The following is a 22,786-nucleotide window of genomic DNA, read 5'->3' on the forward strand; positions in this document are numbered from 1 at the left end:
TTCCAAAGGTACAATGGCAGAACAGGCACAAGCTAGACATTTCCATTACATATGGGAGAAATTGCAGGGAAAGAAGGTGTAACAATCACCAAGCAAGTTAGCAGAACACATTACGTTAGCCCTCAAGGCTTTGAAAATAATCCTCTGTTCTCTGAGACAATTTACACAATAGCCCTGCCCTCCAGACTCTAGGTATTGGCCACAGTCTCTGGTTTTGAGTGGAGGCCTCTCGGCCCTGGGCTTCAGCTCCACCTTCCAGGCCCACTGGGACAGCATCTCTGCTCCCTTGGCTTTAGGCGCACCATTCTCCTAGTCCATCGGAGTGACAACTCCACCCTTAGAAACACCAGAGGCTATGGCTCCACCCTTTGAAACCCCTGAGGTCATGGCCATACCTTTTGAGACCGAGGCAGCTCAGCTTCTTGTGTCCCTTGTCTCTTCAGCTTCTGCTTTCTATGGCCTCGTGGCCCTCGGGCCTCATGCCCGCATCTGCCCTGCTGGGGCAAGTGTTCCAAAGCTCAGTAGCTCCACCGGTAAGTGCCCGGAGGCACCCCACTCTGCCAGGAAGCCTTCTGCACACAGGCATTCAGCTCTCTCGCTCCGTGGGTCAGCTCCAGCGTGGATAAGGCATTCTATAAGTCCACAGATGGTAGATTTGGCAGAAGCACTGTGTGAAGGGAAGGCAAACCCATATCCATAGTGTTTATTCCAGTAAAAACAAAATGTTGCCATGATGGAAATGGTCCAATGTAATCAACCTGCCACCAGGTTGCTGGTTGATCATTTAGAGGAATGGTGCCAAATCAGGGACTCAGGGTGGGTCTCTGCTGTTGGCAGATTGGGCACTCGCAGTGGCTGTAGCCAAGTCAGCCTTGGTGAGTAGAAGTTCATGTTGCTGAGCTCATGCATAACCTCCATCCCTGCCATCATGGTCACTTCGTTCATGAGCCCACTGGGCAATGACAGGAGTGTCTGGGGAAAGATGACTGGTTTTCACAGAACGCATCATCCTATCCACTTGATTGTTAAAATCCTCCTCTGCTGAGGTCACCCTTTGGTAAGCATTCATGTGAGGCATAATTATCTTCACTTCTTTGGCCCATTCAGAAAAGTCTATCCACATACCTCTTAACTATACCTCCATATCTCCAGTTTTCCAATTGTGTTCCTTCCAAGTCCCTGACGATCTAGCCAAACCATTGGCCACAGCCCATGAATCAGTATACAATCACACATCTGGCCATTTATCCTTCCAAACAAAGTGAAAAACCAGGTGCACTGCTCAAAGTTCTGTCCATTAGGAGGATTACCTTTCATCGTTGTCCTTCAGGGAGGCCCCAGAATGGGGTTCCAGTGCTGTTGCTGTCCACTTTCAAGTACTGCCCGCATATCATGCAGAACCATCTGTAAAGCAGGCACGAGTTTTCTCTTCCTCAGTCAACTGATCATAAGGAACTCTCCATGAGGCCATAGGTGCAGACTGGGAGAGGGCTGGTAATACGACAGGAGTGGAGATCATGGGCATTTGGGCCACTTTCTTATGCAATTTACATGTGCCTTCAGGTCCTGCTCAGGCCCAATCTCGTATATACCACTTCCATTTAATGATGGAGTGCTTCTATGCATGTCCAACATTATGGGTCTGTGGGTCAGACAACACCCAGTTCATGATGGGAAGCTCAGGCTGCATGGTGACTTGGTGGCCCACGGCTAAACGTTCAGTCTCTACTAAGGCCCAGTAGCAAGCCAAAAACTGTTTCTCAAGGGGACAGTAGTTATCTGCAGTGGATGGCAGGGCTTTGCTCCAAGATCCTTAGAGTCTGCACCCCGATTCACTAAAAACGGCCTGCCAAAGACTTCAAATAGCATCTTTATATGCCACTGACCCTTCAAGCACCATTGGATCAGCTGGATCATGTGGCCCAAGTGGCATAGCGGCTTGCACAGCAACCTGAACCTGTTGCAGAGCCTTCTCTTGTTCTGGGTCCCATTCAAAACTAGAAGTTTTTCAAGCGACTGGATGAATAGGCCAGAGTAGCACACCCAAATGAGGAATATGTTGATTCCAAAATCCAAAGAGGCCCACAAGGCATTGTGCCTCCTTTTTAGTTGTGCAAGCGGCCAGATTCAATAACTTGTCCTTCACTTTAGATGGACGATCTTGACATGCCCCACACCACTGGACCCCAAAAAATTCACTGAGATAAAAAGCACTTGAATTTTTGTCAGATTAATTTCCCACCCTCTAGCATGCAAATGTTTTACCAATAAATCCAGAATCATTGACACTTCTTTCTTTCTAGGTCCAATCAGCATAATGTCATCAATGTCATGAATCATTGTGACATCCTGTGGAAGGGAAAGGCGATCAATGTCCCCGTGGACTAAATTATGACATAGGGCTGGAGATGTAATATACCCCTGAGGTAGGACAGTAAAGGTGTACTGCTGGTCTTGCCAGCTGAAGGCAAACTTCTTCTGGTGCTCCTTTGAAGCCAGAATCGAGAAAAAGGCATATCAGTAGCTGCATACCAGGTACAAGAAGATGTATTAATTTACTCAAGCAATAAAACCACATCTTGAAAAGCAATTACAATTGGAGTCACTACCTGGTTGAATGTACAAGAATCCATTGTCATTCTCCAAGAATCATCTGTTTTTTTGCACAGGCTAAATAGGTGAGTTGAATGGGAATGTGGTCCAAATCACCACCCCTGCATCTTTCAAGTCCTTGATGGTGGCAGTAATCTGTGAAATCCCTCCAGAAATGTGGTATTGCTTTTGGTTTACTATTTTCCTAAGTAGGGGCAGTTCTAAAGATTTCCACTTGGCTTTTCCTATGCTAATAGTCCTTACTCCACTTGTCAGGGATCCAATGTGGGAGTTGTGCCAGTTGCTGAGTATATCTATTCCAATTACACATTCTGAAACTGGTAAAATCACTACAGGCGGGTTCGGGGATCCACTGTAACCACTGTGAGATGAACCTGAGCTAAGACGCCTGTCATGGATTGAATTGTGTCCCCAAAAAATATATGTCAACTTGGTTAGGCCATGATTCCCAGTATTGTGTGGTTGTCCTCCATTTTGTGATTTTCCTATGTGTTACACATCATAATTTTTGCCTGTGGTTAAAGAGGATTAGGGTGGGATGTAACACCCTTGCTCAGGTCACATCCCTGATCCAACGTAAAGGGAGTTTCCTTGGGGTGTGGCTTGCACCACAATTTATCTCACAAGAGATAAAAAGAAAGGGAAGCAAGCAGAGGGTTGGGGACCTCATATCATCTTATAAGAGTTAAAAGGGAAGCAAGCAGAGAGTTGGGGACCTCATACCACCAAGAAAGCAGTGCCGGGAGCAGAGGACATCCTTTGGACCCAGGGTTTCTGCGTGGAGAAGCTCCTAGTCTGGGGGAAGATTGATGAGAAGGCCGACAGAGAGAGAAAGCCTCCCCTGAAGCTGATGCCCTGAATCTGGACTTTTAGCCTACTTTACTGTGAGGAAATAAGCTTCTCTTTGTTAAAGCCATCCACTTGTGGTATTTCTGTTACAGCAGCACTAGATAACTAAGACAACGCCATTAATAACCTGACCTCCATATGCCTCCGCTCTGACTGGTGGGCTATAGTGATGTTTTGGGTCTCTTGGAATGAGTGTCAGTTCAGAGCCAGTATCCAGTAATCCCCAAAAAGTCTAATTATTTCCCTTTCCACAGTGAACAGTCACTCTCATATAAGGCCATAGATCCCTTTGGGGAAGGCTGAGAAAGATTAAAGTATAAATTTTTGGCAGTGTAGTGGGGTCCTTCCTCAAGGGGACCTGGCCAGTTTCATTCAAGGGGTTGTGAGTCTGTAAACTGGCTCAAGTCTGGGAATTGATTGAGGAGCAGTGACTTTCTATTTTGGTGATTTGAGTTAGACTGCTATTCACTTGTTCTAGAATTCTTCCGCTTGTACAGATGAAATGAATATTTAGTTGATTTCCCATCTGTCTCATTCCTAGGGACACCATGACTAAGTAGCCAACACCATAAGTCCATATGAATCAGACTATTCTGATTACTGCTTTCACTCCATTGTCCATTACGGTAACCATGCCCACCTTGTCTTTGTCGATTGAGTGCCGCCACTTGGCCCCTACCACCACAGGGTCCAATCAGCCCCATTGTAGTTAGATGTCTTAATTTCGAGACCTAGCTATTTTTCCCTTTTAATTTTTTGTTGATACTATGTGTTTTCAGTAATGGAGGGCATGCTAAATCACTGAGTGTGTCATGATTTTTGGTAGATAATATGGTTTTTGTTTTATGCCTCATTCCACAAATTGTACCCTCGGAGTCCAGAGGTATATGTATACTCCTTGTGAACACAAATTCTACCCCTAGAGTCTAGAGGTACATATGTGTACCAAATAAAAATGTTCCAAATTCATGTTTTTCCTACTCAAAATTCAGTGATTCAGCAGCACCTCATACAAAATACCCTGTAAAAATAATAATCTATGGTACACGCTTGTTTTTTCTGCTTCAAACTTTTACACAGGGCCCTGCTTGCCAGCAGCACATACTGTCAGTGGGACAGTAGCTTCCCAATGAACCCCAGAGGTACAAACACTAAGTGGTAGCTATATATACCACTGGTCCTGAAAGCGTTAATTTAGTTAGGGCAGTTCCCACTGTCAAATCTGACTTACATAAAATAGTAATCACAGCTGTCTTCAAGGATGCTGCGGGGTCCCTTCACAAATTTGTTCCTTACCCTTGTGGTAAAAGGTACGTCCTCTGGGCACTCCATGTGTGGGTCTGTGGCCGTCACCTGATAAATCCACTCTAACATACCAATTTCACTAAGCCTTTGGATACCTTCTTCTACAGTATACCAAGGCAGGTCCAGCACTTCAACTTGAATTACTGTAGGCCACCATGTAATGCATGCTTCGGTGAACCAACCAAATAAACTATTAGATCCTTTCCTAACATCTTGAGCTGAAATATTGAATGAAGAATCTGTGCTTAATAAACTCAGACTGATGTAACTTTATGTTCACTGCACCATTATCCCACACCCTTAATAGCCAATCCTACACATATTGCCCAAGTTCCTGTTTGTACATATTAGAAAAGTCAAGCAGTTCTTTTGGAGTGTAGTGTACCTCCTCCTGGGTCACACATTGCACTTCACCTTTTGGGGCCCGCTGGGACTTAAGTGTAGTTATAGGTCAAGAAGCAAAAATGGGTGGTTGGGATGTGTTCTGAGAACACTCAGCAATGTCTTATAAGGTATCTGCCTCAGTCAATGCCCCAGGCAATGACTCAGATGTAAGGCTATTCAGACACATCTGGGTTAATCTCATCACATGGGGGTGGAAGGGTTAATGGCTTTACTGGGGAGGGTGGCTTAGCAGACAAAGATGGAGTAAGCTCTTCAAATGGGAGGGAGAGGGTTGGTTCTGTTGGCAGGAGTGATTCAATGGAATTTAGGAACTCAGGGTCCCAAGCTTCCTGATTATCTGCCCATATGTCCCCATCCCAAGTTTCAGGATTCCATTTCTTCCCAGTCATTGCCCTCACTTTAACTTTAGGCACCATTCAAAGTTGGGAATTCAAATGGCGTTGTAATTCAGCCACTCTTATGATAAGACTCTGGGTTTGGTTTTTGGCAACATCAGCTCTGTTACTACAAGAAATAACGCTTTCTTTCAGGGCACAAATGGCAACTTTGAGGTCATTTATGCAGTGCTTGAGCTGTGACTCTGAAGCCCTGAGCTTATCTTTTTCACCACTTTGTCTAGCAAAAGTAGGACCAACCAAGCAGCTTCCTTATACTTCTCATTCTGACAAAACTGTAGAAAAGTATCAAACGTGATCATCCAGAGCCTTGCCTCTCACCAGCACTTATCTACTGGTGGTGATATTTTCCCTATTTCTATTGTCACCTCATCCATGGATTAGCTGTGCCCTCTTTGCTACTGGAAGCAGAGTCTTCAACATCTTTAAGACTAACCAGACTTGAGAATCAATTTAGAAAACTTATCCTTGCAATTTTGTTTCTCTAGAACCTCTCCTCTTACCAAATGTCTTAGGCTGGGTTCTCTAGAGAAGCAAAACCAGTGAAGTGTATATACAGAAATTTATATAGAAAGAGAAATTTATCTCAAGGAAATGGCTCAGGTGGTTGTAGTGGAAAGTCCCAAGTCCATGGGTCAAGTGTCAGGCTGGAGGCTTCTCCTGTCTCACATAGCTGCAGGGCCTGACGAACTCAAGACTAGCACGTCAGATGGCAGGCTGCTGGCTCACAGGCTACAGAGGCCAACAAAGCCCAAGACTGGCAGGCAATACAGCAGGTCACTGGCTCAAGTCCCAAGAACTGGAGGTGAAATGACAACAAGTTGGATGAAACATCCAGAGTGAGCAAAAGCCAGCAAGCTTTGCCAGAATGTCCATATATATTGGATGCAGGCCATATCCCTGAGGAAACTCCTCTTACAACTGATTGGCTGATCACATCAGATCACATCATGTAGGTGATTACATTATATCACAAAATGGAAGATAACTACCTCATTACATAACTACCAATCTACATCACTACATAACTGCCGAACCACTGAGAATTATGGCCCAGCCAAGATGACACACAACCTTAACTCTCATAGTCATGATGATGTTAAAATAATTGAGATTTAGTGTCTCTGGATCAGAGAGTCTCTTCTGTAAAACTAGAGATTGAGACCAGATTTCCAAGAACACTTACAGTTCTAACACAGTCTCCGAAATATAAATTTTGCATTCGTGGCCTGAGAAATACCTCTTTTTCTTCTATGTGAGGCATGGGTAACCCAGGTCTAAGATTCATTGCTTTGGGATACTATAATATTGAAACAGTTGTTCTGCCACACATCCTGGGCCATGCCTTTTCCCTGGTATGCTGGGCTCATCTTAACGTCTCCTGATACTGCTCAGCTTCAGTATTACTGATTGGATTTTCCAGCTTATCTCTTTTTTTCTTCCAGTCTGTTAATCGGCAAACTTTTTAGGTAATAGGCTGGCTTTGGAGACTATACTGTCTCTGTCACAACTACTCATCTCTGCCACTGTAATGTGAAAGGAGCAATAGCTCAAACGTAAACAAATGGACATGGCAGTATTCCAATAAAACTTTATTTGTAGACACTGGAATATGAATTTCATACAGTTTTCATGTATCATGAAATATTTTTCTTCTTTTGATTTTTTTTCAGCCATGTAAAAAACATTAAAATCATTCTTAACCCACAAGCCATACATGGGCCATAGTTTGCTGATCTCCGTTCTAAGGGAAGCTAGCTCCGAAAAAAGAGATTTTATCTCTTTCTCAAAGTGTTTCCACTGAGCCCTTTGCTCAGTCCATGTCCACTCTTTCCTGCTGGAAGTTTTCCAGTATCCTCTGGGGACCCAAAGGCCATCTCATAACCCCACCTCAGTGAAGTAAGAATAAGCACACTTACCACATAATCATGATCACTAACTTCATTACGATCTCATTCAAAATGTTGAAGAATTCCACCATCAGCTTGGCCTGCTCTCCCATCTTCCCCATGGCGATGCCAAAAGCAATGAAAAACCCTATCAGACCTGTTGGGTGAATCACATTACACAGAAGGACAAATTATAACAGATGTGTTCCTTCTTCCTCATTCTTTACCATTCCATAAGTATGGAGCTGCATTTTCACCACCTGTTACTCTATGAATTAGGCATTAAAAGACAAAAGCATTATATCTCACACTAAAAGTGCCTTTCCCCTGGATAATTACGGCTTTCCTAAACATTTTTCACACAAGCCCAAGTTGAACTACACTGAAAAACCAAACCTGTTGCCATCAAGTTGATTCCAACTCATAGCAACCTTATAGGACAGAGTAGAACTGCCCCATAGGGTTTCCAAGGAGCAGCTGGTGGATTCAGACTGTGGACCTTTTGGTTAGCAGTCGAGCTCTTAACCACTGTGCCACCAGGGCTCCAAGTTGAACTATAAGCAGTGTTAATTCCTGGAAGAAAACAAATTCTTTTTCATTCCAAACTGAGAAGTGTTCTGTTCTCTCTTCCTCACTTACGAAAGAAAGTATAAGCAGACTCTATTACTACATATATTACTGAGGGAAGGCTTATTGGAACTTGGGGATTCTCTTGCAAATTTTGGAGCCAATATTGTAATAAACCCATTGCCATTGAGTCGATTCTGACTCATAACCCATAGCCATCGAGTCTATTCCAACTCATAGTGATCCTATAGGACAAGGTAGAATTGTTCTATAGGGTTTCCAAGGCTTAAATCTTACATAAGCAGACTACTGTATCTTTCTTCTGCAGAGCAGTTGGCAGGTTTCAACCACCTACCTAGCATCTGAGCACTTAACCACTGTGCCACCAGTGCTCCTTTTGTGACTCACAGTGAATCTATATTGGAATAAAACCCCCAAACAACCAAACCTATTGCCATCAAGTCAACTCTGACTCATAGCAACCCTATAGGACAGAGTAAAACTGCCCCATACGGTTTCCAAGGAGTGGTTGGTGGATTTGAACTGCCAACCTTTTGGTTTGCAGCCGAACACTTAACCACCGAGCCAGCAGGGCAGAGACCAATTAGCCGATAAAGTCTATTCTGGGGTTACATCAATATTAATTTAGTGTTATCCCAGATTAACACATGGCTGATATGTTTAACTCTAGAAACATCCTAAACGTAAAATTAACTTTGTATTGTTACCTGCCTAACATGAGGAAGAGAAGAATGTTCCAAATCAAAATAAATGCAATAAAAAATCCAAAACAATTTGGGAAACCCCAGTTTAAACTCAATCTGTTTGATGTAACTTGCTTTTTATTAATTTTTCAGAATTCTTTTCTTGGTCAAAATGTTAGAATGTTTTCTTTATTATTTTCAGGATCATTAAGATAGGGCATAGATTTACTATCAGATTTTGCCAGTTCCTAGCTATTCTTAGCTCTCTTTTCCCCTCGAAAAAGATTATTTGACTTCCATCTAAATTCAGCCTAGCCTCCAGGGTCAGTCCTAACCCAAGGCAGGAAAGATTTGAGAAGCTCTGTTCCCCCCTCTTGATGTAAGCATCACATTGCACCCAGTTCTGGACCAACTCTAATACCCAACCTTGGATCTTATTTCTGGTGTGCTGACTTTTGCTGCATTCCCTGTGCCTGAGTATCTGTCCTGGGAACCTGTCCCATACTTTAGTTCCTCTAAGGCTAGACCTGGCCTTTCCCTCCCCAGAAGACTCTCTTCCTATCACTCTTTACACCCTCTCCTCTCTGTTTCTCACCCTCAAGCCTGAAGTCTCATCCCAACTCACCTGGTGACTGGGGTGCACTGAGTGGCTAACAGACACCCCCATTACAGACTGGGGGCTGTCTGGATTTCTGATTGTCACCCAGCTGCTGTCAAGTTGATTCCGACTCATGGTGACCCCATGTGTGTCAGAGTAGAATTGTGCTCCAAAGAGTTTTCAGTGGCTGATTTCTCAGAAGTAGTTCACCAGGCCTTTCTTTCAAGGTACCACTGGGTAAACTTGAGCCTTTAACCCTTTGGTTAGCAGCTGAGCATGTTAACCGTTTACATCACCCAGTCACCATGTACTTTCCTCCCCACCATGATACATTATTGCCTGTATTAGGGCCCCAAGTCTGACTTCTTGCATGAACAATACAACAATGTCACTACACCCTTAGCTATAAGACCTTGCTCGCCCACCTGACTCTCTCTGTACTTAAAGTGTAGGTCATCTGCTCTTTCTCTCCATCCCTTCCCTTCCTCACACTTACCCTGGCACAGTTTGGCAGGCCTAATTGCAAGTCCCTCCTTATTATATCTAGTTTCCTATTGTGTCTAGTTATGGCTGGAGTCTTGGCTTGGATCAGGTTAAGTTATACCATATAACTTGACTCTTTTATAGGGAATTATTTCTCTCCAAATCCCTGGCTTTACCCTCTCCCTAGTCACCAAAACCACTAACCTCCCCCACACTGAGCACACATTCATCCAGACTGTTTTACTGCCCTTCACTGGACCCTTTTGCTCGCCAACAAAAAGAACCCAGATTTGCACTCTGGATTCTTAATACTTGGTATTTAATATTTCCCTGTGTAGCTCTTAGCCAGAAAGTTTGACAAGTGACTTCACAAATGAGTTAGCAGCCCACTAAAGACAAAGGCTTAGTGAAGATTAGATCCAGGAGAGAGCGACCTAGCTCTGTAGTAATGTATGAAACCAAATTCAGGCTTGCCGCTATTCCCAAATCCTTCTTTCAGGCCCACGGAGGGGAGTTTACTAGGTACGTGGCGAGTAATCGGGAACATTCCATCCGAGAATAGCTCATATTACTTGGTTTATTTTGTTTGGAAATTTTAAGAAAAAATGCACAAGGTCTCAAGGTTCCAGGGAACTGGAATAAACAAACCCCAAAAGCTCCCTCTCAGTCGGAAGAAACTGGCCGTATCTATAGCACAGGAAATATATTTTTAAAGAGTAATTTTTCACAGGCGTTGACTCAAACAGATGGGATTAGAGTGGGACCCAGAAACAGGTCTGGAGGCTTTTTAGGAGAGAAAGGGGTCCTTAAAGGAGTAGGGGGCCAAAGCCAGGATTTCAGCTTCACTTATTGCAATGCTTTGTTCTTGAGACTTTCCACAGCCAAAAACCAAAAAAAGGAAAAAAATTTAAAAGCCACCCCCTCTGCCCTTGGAAGACCATGGAAAGAACCTTCGTTTCAGTCATGATTTGTAAATGGGAAGTTTCTCAACAGTCTAACTTCCCTTGGCTTTCCAGAGTCTTCATCTGCACTTGGATGGAAACCACTATCCAGCTTGTCATTTCCCCTTGTAAACATTGCTTAACTGAGCCCACTTACTGGGTTGGGGTGTGTCATTTGAACAAAACCCTCTTAGGCTTGGTCACTGGGGTTGAAAGAGTAGTGAATTGTGTTGAAACTCCCCAGTACAGCCAAAGATCTTGTGACTTCCCAGAATCCACCGCAGTTCTGGAAAAAACAAGTAAAGGCTTCTGGATGATTCACTGCAAAGCTTTGGCCCCTTTACTCATGGCCCCAACCTCCTCTAGAATGTGTAGAAGACTGTAGAGGCACTTTGACACTGGGGATTGGGTCTCTCAGCTATGACTTACCTACCAGAAGGGACCAGGGTGAGTTGGGAAGGTCTTGAGAGAGTCAACGGAGGTCTGGGCAATGGGACTGAAGAGCTGCTCCGGGGTAGATGCTGAGGATGTCTGCAAAGCCTGCTTCTGTGAGGAACTCTCTCCCTTTCTCCTCTCCCCTTCCTCTTCTAGCCTCCTCCTGATTGTCAACAATGTTTATTGATCTTCCACTACCTGGCAACCTAGTCAGCTTATCTCCTCCCCCAGTCTCACTTACCCAATCTGCTTCTTTCCAGGCCAAATAAAAAAAAGATCCCTTTCTGTAGCTTCCCCTTCTCAGTGGCTGAATAATCCTGCTTCCTCGACCTCTTTCTCTCTCCCATTCTAGATGGGTAAGGAATATGGTTACCAAATTTATTTAGAACACACACGGTACACCTAGTTAATTTGAATTTTAGATAAATAACAAATAATTTTTTTTAGTATAAGTATACTCAGTGCAATATTTGGGACATAAACAAACAAACAACAACAACAAAAAAAAACCAGTTGCCATTGAAGTTATTCTGTTACATGGAGAGACATACTTACATTGAAAATTATTTGCCGTTTATCTGCAATTTAAATTTGAGTGAGGGTTTTGGATTTGATCTGGTAACCCTAGTAAGGAGATAAAGATATTTGATCTCCTAGATGGGCAACCAGTGGTAGGACTACTAGCTAATCCATTTCTAAATGGCTTTCACTCAAATGCCTAGTTGGATCATCATAATTCTTCCATCCAGATGCCCCATTTCTCCTAGCATATGTTCAAATGTCACTGGGGAATACCATTCTAATTGCCTAAAATGGGGGTTATGGTGGGGAATGAACCCAGGGGGCAAGTGGGGGTAAACTGGGCAAACTGGAGCCACTCACAAGATAGGGAATCTCTGGCCCCTGCAGGTGGTGTCTTCTTACTGAGCTCTTCAGCTCTCCATCCACTTTTAATAACAATAGCTCTCAGGAATGGAGCATGTGGCATGCACCACACTGTGCTTTACACTTACAATCTCATTTAACCCTCACAACAATCAACAAGGTAGCTGCCAACCCAACCTCATTTTAAAAATGAGGCTCAGAGAATGGAATAAAACCCCTTTCGGCACCAACTCCAAGACTTTCCAATATGGACAGCATTGCATTTGTTCACAAACTATGAGAGATAGGATGGTACGTCCCCATACCTAGCACAGTTCAGATACAGAGCGGGCAGCTCAACAAAATTTTTAAGAAACAAACTAACGGGATATGTAAATTAATGAGGAGTCAGAGAAAGTGACTTGCAACATCATGCAGAAAGTCAAGTGAGTGTTAGTTCCCTCTTCTTTTTCCATATCTGACCTCTAGCTGCCATGTCCCTTCATGGCCTTCTTTCTGTCCTGTCTCTCTTCCTTAATCTCTCAGCTCTCAGCCCCAGTAACACTTAAATCACTCCCCAGAGAGAGCCTCCTGCACCACCTAGAAGACAACAGAGATACTGGTTTCCTGAGAAGGGAGTGACTGAGGAGAGGTGCTGAGATGAGGTGGCAGGTGCCCCTAGAGCTGGGCTCCCTTAGCCAGCCCACCTAAGTCCCTAAAGCAGGCCATTGTCATGGAAGCAGAGATGCCTCCCCAAGGGAGATGAAAACCGGACTACCAGGTTGCCTACCTAAGACATTCATCCCATCCTTGAACTCCAGGCCCTTCTTGATGACCATCTTCGTTTCCTCAGGTGCCTCAGTCACAGTCTCGTTCAGCAGGGAGACAATGGCACTGGTTGCATTGGCCTCCTCTTCTGACTTAGGTGCCACCAAGACTTTCTTTGTCACTGTTTGTATCTAATTAAAATAAAAATTAAAAAATCATAAAGATGAGGCTTGGTCTAAAAGATCAACAAAGGCCTGGTTGCTTATATATTTTCAAGTTTCTAATACATCAAAAATCATGAAGAAATGCCAAAAGAAGGTTTTGAAAATTGGAGAATATTATATATATTTGTGCATAACCAAGTGATTTTTTTAAATATAATACAAGGTGATACAGCTGTCCAAATCACAAGATAATGACAGGATTTTAAAAACTCACTTATAATGTACTGTAAGCAGTTTGAACCAGTAAGGAGACATGAGCTTAAAGTTGGGTGTACTAGTTGCCATCGAGTCAACTCCATGTGTGTCAGAGTAGAACTGTGCTCCACAGGGTTTTCAATGGCTGATTTCCTGGAAGTATATCACCAGGCACCTCTTATTCTGAGGTACCTCTATGTGGACTTGAACCTCCAACCTTTCAGTTAGCAGCCAAGTGCGTTGAACATTTGCATCATCCAGGGAGTAGGAAGATGGGTGTCTTTTTCTTTTACCCCAATGATTATAGCTCTGTAGTCTAACCTGGATGCTCTTCACAGTTGTGAGATCCAGTTAGCTGGTCCGCCTGGCCTCTCATGACAGACTCTGGGTCTGGTCAAGAATAAGAGACAAAGGGCCTTGGCAGTAGGGTCAGATCAGCAACTCCTAATTCATCTGTTTTGCTCCTCCCTGCCTGGTTGCTGTTGGGCAGAGCCAGGCTTTGCTGGGAATCTCCATCTGGGTGCCAGATGTGCAGCTGCGAGAAGCCATCAAAGGCAGGGCAGGTGCTCAAGTTTTAGGTCCAAATGTAAGGTAGGAAGACACGTGCTTTTTCTGGGCAGTGATGTCAAGCCTTGCTCAATATTCTTCAAGCATCTCTGTGCAAATGGCTTCCGAAGGAACCTCTCAGGCTAATCCTTGACATCTGTGCAGCAGTCCTACTTTTAAAGGTGCTAGGCACCCTGCGAGCTGAGTGCTGTGAAAACTCACATCTCAGCCCAGGAAACACTACCTCCCAGGGCATGAAAATAGAACTCATGTAGAATCCTAAAATGTCAGTGCTGGCACATAGTAGGCAACAGAAGGGTGAACCCTGAATAGATGTGGAAAAGGATACATGGAGAAATCAAATGACTTGTTGGGCATCATAGAGCTATTGGTAGAACTGGCACTTCAACTCAGATGGCCTGGCCACCATTGAGTTCTTTACAACACCTGGGCTGCATGTTAAACTATATGGGCACAATCCTACTGCAGCCGGGCCAATGGTGAGCAATGCTGAACTGATCAGTCATCTGAAATGAGAGAGGTGAGGTTCTCTGAGGTGAGGTAGAGTACTCTCTATTCTAGCCTGGCCACATGCACTTGTGCAGGGAGAGAGGAAGCCCAGAGTAGGCTACATCAGGGGAAAGAAGGCTGCTCATTGGCCCTTAGTTTGGGCAGACATTGGCATGAAGAGAGAATGCAAGAGTGATCATAAAGGAAGATTTGGTGAACAACAGAGTCCTGTTCCTAGGAATGAAGGGGGAACCGGGAGCCAACTGTAGACTCATTCTGAGGATGATAAAGAAACCAAGGCTTGGGTTAAAAAGAGCAACAGTCATAGACCTAAGTAATGGCTGCCAGGATCTGGTGGGAGACAAGGGCTACATGTTTTATGTCTATTACCTGTTATGTCAACTGTAGTTCCTCAAGGCTCACCGGACTAAGTAAATAGACCAAGGTCAAAGAGATAGTTAGTTGTTGAACCAAGATTCAAAATGAGCTTTGTCTGACTCCAAAATCCAACTTCCAAATAGCATAGGCCAGTGGCTTAAGTCGAAGCCAAGGAGATAGGGAGCCTGAAACACAGACCTAGTCCTCTTCCAAGTTCTTTACTCACAGAGCCTATTTGTGTTTGACATCTCCATCTGTATGCAAACCCTAGTCTACCTGAGTCCAACCAACCTCTTCTCACCTTAAAACTTGGAAAAGCCTCCTAACAGACCGTCTTACCTCTCTTCTTATTTACTTACAGTTTATAGGTAGACATAGCTACCTATCCACCACCACAAGCTGCCGTGGAGTCAATTTGACTAATGGAGACCCCACGTGTGTCAGAGTAGAACTATGCTCCATAGGATTTTCAATGGCTGGTTTTTTGGAAGTACATTTCCAGTCCTTTCTTCCAAGGCACCTCGGGGTGGACTCCAACCTTCAATCTTTTAATTAGCAGCCTAACACATTGTTTGTACCACCCAAGGACTCCTATTTGGCTATACTATACTCCTAGTTACGTATAGCTACATCTATGCCCATAGCTGTCACATTGATGTTTTTAAATAGAAAAACCATCACCTCCCTGCTAAGAACCCTCTTAGAATAAGAACCCAGATTTTGACCCTGGTCTACCACGTCCTGCCTGAGTTGGACTTTGCTTTCCTCTGATGTCATCTCATCATTTCCTCTACTCACAACACTCGCCTTACACTGGCCTCCTTTCTGTTCTCTAAGCTCGCCCAGATACTTTCCAATTTCTCCAAGTGCTGTGTGTCTGCTTAGGCTCTTTACCCAGTTCTTCCCAGGTTTAGCTTATTCTGATCCCATATGTCTCAGGCCAAATTACTCCCCCAGTTAGCCCCTTAGGCCATCATCCTGCCTCTAGGCCTCAGAGTGCTTATCGCTTATTTTAATTTGTAAATATCTTGTGTGTTAACCTGATTTTTGCCTGCATGTTTTGGCCTTACCCCCCACTCCATGAATATAAGTAAGTGCCATGGGGCAGGGGCCTCACAGTCTCATTCCCTGTTGCACTGCAGAGAGCCTGGCACCCAGTAAGTGCTCACAAACATTGGCTAAATGAACAGACACTGAATTCCCTGGAAGCAAAGAGCTCATGGGGTCACTATCCATTGGCTTGAGTTAATATTGTCAGGCTGCACCTTACAGCCACTAGGCTAGTTACTGTCTTGGAAACTGCACCTTAGTTCAGAGTCGGTCCTAAACAGCAAGCATGAGACCTCCTTGCTAGACACAAAGTTAGACACAGGGACCTGACTTGGACAAACTCTTGTCACCTTGGGTCAGCCAGCCTCCACTTACCTTCTTATTGACATCTCTGTGTCTAACTTTGGTCATGATGCCCCCTCCATCTTAAAAAAAAATGCCATCGAGCCGATTCTGGCTCATAGTGACCCTATAGGACAGAGTAGAACCATCCCATGGGGGTTTCCAAGGAGTGGCTGGTGGATTTGAGCTACCGACCTTTTGGTTAGCAGCCATAGCTCACCGTAGCTCTTAACCACTGCACCACCAGGGCTCGGGAAGTTACTTTAAATCACTTTAAGCTTTACCTCTTGCGCACAGAGGGCACCTCTCTTGCACTCTCTCTGGTAACGCAATGTCATACTATGTAAGTGTTCCCCTTCCTCAAGTCCTCTTCAAGGTCCTCCAAGCCCATGGGATTGACCTAGTTTAAGATCCTTTTCCTCTGGGATTCCTAAAGTCAGCCTTAAGGATATATTCTCTGCCTTCACCCTGAGGTAAAGAATTCCACACTATTTTTTCTCTGATTATCTTAACCCAAAGGAACTATGATCCTAGGCTCAGCTGGGGAACTAAGTGCTCAGTCCTTATACAAGTTTTGCCAGTGGAGAGGTAGGGTCACAGTAGGGCAGGAGCAAGGAATGGCACAGTCTTCCATGCCATTGTCATAGGCAGTGTCCATTGTCCATCAACCAGGGCAGTTACTGCAGGTGAGCATAGCCAGCACCGCAAAAACTCACCACCAAGATGGGAGCAACCTGCCTGCTTTCAGGCCCCGCCTTACTGACTGAGATGAAGGGTGTCCCTTTCTTTCACACAGCATGACTGCAACTGGACGCATCCTTCCTCGTCCCTCTCATTCTCCTACCCCACTCCCAGTCTTCTACCAGCTCAGCTTCCAGCAGCTATAGTTCCAGAACATTCCTTCCAAAGTGTTAGGAATAGACATGGCACCCAACTGTGTCTATCACTCAAAAGCAAGCAAATTCATCTTTCTAAGCAGGCCAGCATAGGGGTAAGCACCCCTCCACACATACACTTGCCCAGACAGTTTCTTCACTCCCTGTCCAACTTCCTCTGCCTAGAATGGTTTCCTTAATATAAATGGCATTTGATATAAATGACATTTGAAACTGGAGAACCTATCCCAATTCAGGGTAACTTGGACTCAGCAGTGGTCGGCAACTGCATTTTGGGGGCAGCTGGGAGCACAGACTTTTCCTCTTGTTCCCTAAGTCCATTCTTCTGTGATTCTCTGGAAACAGCTGAAGGCAGCTTCTTGCCTTTGGTTCTGAGCTTCGTTTCCTACCTGGGCTAATGAGAACTGAGGTGTATTCTAACCTAAGCTGGGGCTAGGCAACAGGCTAGTGAGTAGAGCCTGACCAGCTAACTCAGTAGTTCCAGAGAGCAGAATCATCTGTGTTTGTTTGTTTTTTTATTGGTGGTGGTGATGGTGGTGTTTGTTTGTGCAAAATCACAAGTTTTTAAAAACCTCCAGGGCTGCATGCAGTTGGTGAACATACACATTGCTACAAATTTACATAGGGTCATTTTGCAACATCCAGCAAATGTGAAATGTAAAACCCTTGGGCAGGAAATTTTCACTTGTAGGAACTCATCCTTTATAAACACTACGAAATCATGAAAAAAGAAAGGGAGAGTGATGACTTTAAAACACTGAGATGAAAAGCAAGGTGCAACATGGCATCCTACAGCTCAGTACCATCTGGGTTGAATTTTTAAAAAGATTATACATAATACACATGCACACGTACACAGAGGTGCAAAGAAAATACATGGGAGGAAACAAAATTGTCAACATGAGTAGTTCTAGGGAAGGGATGTGGGGACTTCTAATTTTTACTTGGTATGCTTTTAAACTATTCAACTACCACCTGTCTGTCAGTTTATCATGCCGTGGTGGCTTGTGTGTAGCTATGATGCTGGAAGCTATGCTACCCATATTGCAAATACCAACAGGCCTATGGTGGACAGTTTTCAGCGGAGCTTCCAGACTAAGACAGACTAGGAAGAAAGGCCTGGTGATGTGCTTCTGAAAATTAGCCAATGAAAACTCTATGGATGACAACAGAATATTGTCTGACTGAATAAACATGCCAACGATCTTGAACATGGCACAGAACCAGGTAATGTTTCAGTCTGTTATCCATAGGGTTGCCATGAGTTGGAGCTGACTCAACAGCAGCTAACAACATACTATTTAAACTTTTGACAATCTGCATGTATTGTTTCCGCAATTTAAAAAATACCCAAGCCCTAGACGCACCCCTGGAGATTTTGATTCTGCAGGTCATGTGTATTTTTTAAACCTGCCACAAGTGATTTTACTAGACTGCCGATGTAGAGAGCTCACTGGGTGCTATAGGGGGTTGTGTGCAAGGGTGATTGAAATGAGTCTTTAAGGATGTAGAGACAGGAACAAAAAAGAAGAGACAAGACACAAAGGGGAGAAGGTGGATCCCAGAGCAAAGAGACAGTAAGTGAGCTAGAGAGAGAGAGAAGGTTTTTAAAGAAAAATACTAAGACACTGCAATCTCAAGATCTTGCCCCAGCTCACTCATATAACCTCTGGCTGTTGCTGTTGTTGTCAGGTGTCTTTGAGTTGATTTTGACTCGTAGTGACCCTGTAGAAGAGAGTAGAACTGCCCCATAGGGTTTCCAAGGAGCAGGTGGTGGATTTGAACAGCAGACCTTTTGGTTAGCAGTCATAGCTCTTCACCACCGCACCACCAGAGCTCTGGCTAGACAGAGATAATTAAATATTAAGAAAATTGCTGCCCAGAGCTGGTTCATTGTAACAATCTCTATGTTACCATCTTGATAACTGAAAAGGTGGGAGAAGTGAGAACAACTCTATTTTGGGTTACCTGTTGAAAACAGGCTTGGACAAGGTTTTCAGGGAAGAGATTTCTAATTAGGTCCAGGAAGGCATCCAGGCTGGACACTTCATCGTTCTTCTTCCCAGGCCCCAGTTGCTTCTTGAGTTTGGGATTCCCTGGGTGGATGGCCAAGACCAGGATGACCCCTAGCACAGCAGCGATGACGGTTGTGGACATGTAATACACCATGGCTCTCGTGCCTAAGCGGCCACTGGCTTTAGCATCCAGGCCCGACAGTCCTGGATTGAAAAGAAAGTCAGAAAGGATCAATTATATTATGATTCTGTTAATTACCCATACCTATTACCCTTGGTTATAGGATTCTCAAATTCATTAGTGGCTAATTTATCTCCTACTGTTGAATATTTCGTCAACCCCACAGTTCACAATTCTATTTTCCAAGGAAATTTTTGAGATTCTAGAAAACTGGGGACAGCTGGAGATGATCATCTGGTTCCAAGTTTACAGACTGGTCCATAAAACAGCTTTTTTGTCAACCTGCAATAGCAAGTTAAAATAAAGTTGGATATATCTCATTTTAAATTCTGAGGTTACATCCTTTTCATTTTTTTGGTGTTAGAATAGCCTTTCTTTTATGAAGTTATGGTACTAGTATGTGCTAGTTTTTTACCTCTTTATTATTTTTTAATGTCCTCACTTGGGAAAATAAAAAATTGATGACCCGATGTCATGCCTCAAAATTTTTGAATATATTACTTGTAATTGAATACAGAAGTCTGGGAACAGTGACCTAGCATAGCCTTTCAATTTCGTTTCAAATCATGATGCAGACCTACATTTCCTGACCTCTCATGGGGATTGAAGAACACGTGTGCAAAGCACCCCACAAACGGTGGGCACTTCATCTATGACACAGGGGTGAGGAGAGGGTTCTATGAGTCTTAGAAGAAATTCCAAGCAAGTCACAAAAACTCCAGCCTCCATTGGGTTTTTTCCCAGTTGTTCCTTCAATTTTTCCACTTCCTAGTTTCAGTTCCTGCTTTTCATAGAGAATGATATTGAACCCTTTACTGGAGATCAGTTCTTTTGGCTGTGGGGGAGGAAGTCATTCATATTAACTTTTCTAAATTAAACTGACCCATAAATGGTCCACTTCTCCTTATGACCTAAAGTCTAAGTCTAGCCAAATGGAAGCCAGGTTTCCTTACCAAATTGGCCAATGTACAATGTGTTAAACGGGCGTGAGGAGGGTTTTCTCTGGTTCAGGGGAGGAACATTTGAGGTGAAAGCACAGCTTCACTCAGTCTGGGGCTGAATTACAAGCCTCTGCTCAGCCTCTGAGTTCCTGTAGCTGGAGTTGCCTTGGTTCCAGTTACTGGGTGTACTGGTCTGCCAGCTATGAGGTTGTAGAGCAATCTGACTTAGTACGTGAATCTCTTGGAGCTGCCGGCTTCACTTCCTTTATGAGGTGGTCAGTCACTTTTCTGAGGTCACGTAGCTTGTTGGCACCCAAATATAGACCAAAGTCCAGGTTCTCACCCTGACCTTAGAGCTTACCATCTAAACTACACCAGTTTATAACTATTCAAGCAACGTTGTTATTTGGTGAGGAGAAACTACCACTATAAGCTCATGGAGGGAAACATACATGCACACACAAACGCTTCCAAATAAAATAATTAATTATTTCAGTCAAAAACGAGTGAACACGATGCCACACACTTAAGGGTACCTTTCTTCTGAAAAGCTCAAAGGGCTTTCACGTCACACATTTATTTTTAAAGCCCACTTGCCTCCATGTAGAATCAAAGAATAAAGAGAAAATTCCCTGTTTTATTATCTTTGTTTATTATCTTATCACTTTCTGAACAAAATTTAACTTAGAAAATTGAGAAAAGTATATGTTAAAAATTAAAATCACTATAGAAACCATCACTTGTAACACGTGACGGTGTTTCCTGTTCATCTTTTGTTGCTAGAGAGACGGGCTGACCCGTAATAGATGGCTATCATTTATTTTAGAATTGATTGTGCTCATTTTAAAGACAGGAAAACCAAGGCGCTGAAGGGAAATGACACAAAAGGTCACCTTCACTCATTCAACCAACTTGAGATTATAGGGTTAATCCAAAAGCTAGACCAGGAGGATGAGCCACTTTGGCCAGGTGTCCATAGAGGTTGTCTTACCTGTGATTAAGCTGGAGATGATTAGAGGGAGAATAAGCATTTTTAGCATCCTCATGAGTATATCCCCTGGGAAGGCTATTAACATAACCACATCAGGGTGGATAGGGGATGCCAAACGAAGAAGCCCTCCACATACTGCCCCTAGGATGACACCTATCAGGGAGGAAAAAAATACACATGAATTTATTTTTGCCCTAGTCAAAGGAATAGCTCTGGGGACCTATTTCAGTGACATTTGCTTTTCATGTTTCTCCATTATCAGATGATGAATAATGTGTGACAAAAATACCATTATACAGTAAAGCTGATTTTGATGACGAGTGAGAGAACTTTCTGTTGCTCTAACTAACCTAAAAAGCAGCACTGGAAGAGTCAAGGAGAGCCTTCGCAAAGCCTTATGGAGTGACATATGAAGTGACGACTTGATCTACCTTCTTTGAAGACATTGTCCACTTGTAGAGTCACAAGGATTGTCAGTGGAAATAATTCATAGTACTAGATATTGCTTCTCCTTCCAGCCTAGGGTCAGCCACATGACATGGTATCTAATGTATTTCTTCCCTTTTCAACTGGATGCCAGATAAAAGAAACATTTGATTGACCAAGCTAGTGTGAGTTCTTTTTTTTCATCTTTTTTCTTAGGCTTCCTACAATTTTCCCCGTGACTCTTCCTCAGTAAGCTTTGTCCTTAATTTTTATGTCCTTTGACATAAAATTTAGACTTGCTGATCAGATGGGAGATCAAGGAGTGTCTCTAAGAATATATAATTCAGGAGGAAACAATTTGGGCAGAGATGTTGGCAGGAGCCTTTCATTTGGCATACTCAAAGACCCCGCAAGAAAAACTTCGGATATCTCTAAGTGGGTAGCCAACATAAAGGACTCTTGCAGAAACCACAGATCAGGTCATAGCACCACTGGCTATAAGTGAGGGAGGGAGTTCCTGGGTTATATAGGTCATGGTGTTAACTCCAGGGATGCAGAGGGAGTCATGTAGCCAAAGCCTGATCTTTTTTTTCCGTCTACAGGTGAAAAACTTACTATCCAAATTCTTCCAGACTCTGATGAATGAAATCCACTTAAGTAGTGGGTAACCCTTGGAAAACCCTACCACTACTTGCGGTTTTCCTTTAATTAAGTGAACTGAGCTGTGGCAAGTTCCTGGTCCTGATCCTGGTTCACTGACATCCAAGATCATGGACTCAAAGGACAGGCCACAGAACAGAGAGGGTGTGGGGGGGAGTAGGGGAGAGAGATGAGTTGTTCGTTATTTCTCTGTGTAGCCTAAGTGAGAGCTGAATAACAAGGGAGGAATCGAGACAGGAAATGGTGTAGTTGTCATTACAAGAAACTGCAATTTGCTCCGTGTCTAATAAACACTGGTTGAAAACCTAAGACCAAGATTGTGTCAACAGTCTACCAGAAAGAACAACCCTAGCCTGGATGAAGTCTGAAGGAGGGGAGTAAGACTTGCAAGATGGGGCTGGAACGAGGTCAAGGTGTCAGGACAAGTCTCTTTCCACTGACCTCATTAACTAATGTGCTAGATTAATCAAAGTTCATGAGGTATTCAGAGAACGCTAAACTTTGGGAGCCCTCTTAGTGGAGTTTCCTGCAACTGTTGTCTTTATCTTGAATGCAAGTATTTCTCTAAATGTGGTCATCTGCCCACCTGCATTGGAATCACCTAGAAGGTTTGCA

General features: G+C 43.7%; 1 protein-coding gene across 2 annotated transcripts in view; it reads right to left on the minus strand.

The window, feature by feature from the left end:
• SLC1A2 (solute carrier family 1 member 2) overlaps window positions 1–22,786 on the minus strand; it is a 189,247-nt gene that overhangs the window by 47,243 nt on the left and 119,218 nt on the right. For both annotated transcript variants that reach the window (XM_004369797.3, XM_023738370.1), the window contains 4 exons: window positions 21,086–21,238; window positions 18,926–19,176; window positions 12,839–13,007; window positions 7,487–7,613 (listed from right to left, as the gene is read on the minus strand). In XM_004369797.3, coding sequence (XP_004369854.1) covers window positions 7,487–7,613; window positions 12,839–13,007; window positions 18,926–19,176; window positions 21,086–21,238 — 700 coding nt within the window. The remainder of the gene's footprint in view (window positions 1–7,486; window positions 7,614–12,838; window positions 13,008–18,925; window positions 19,177–21,085; window positions 21,239–22,786) is intronic.

Source organism: Trichechus manatus, unplaced genomic scaffold, assembly GCF_000243295.1.
Source record: "Trichechus manatus latirostris isolate Lorelei unplaced genomic scaffold, TriManLat1.0 scaffold00006, whole genome shotgun sequence".
Classification (NCBI taxonomy): Eukaryota; Metazoa; Chordata; class Mammalia; order Sirenia; family Trichechidae; genus Trichechus; species Trichechus manatus.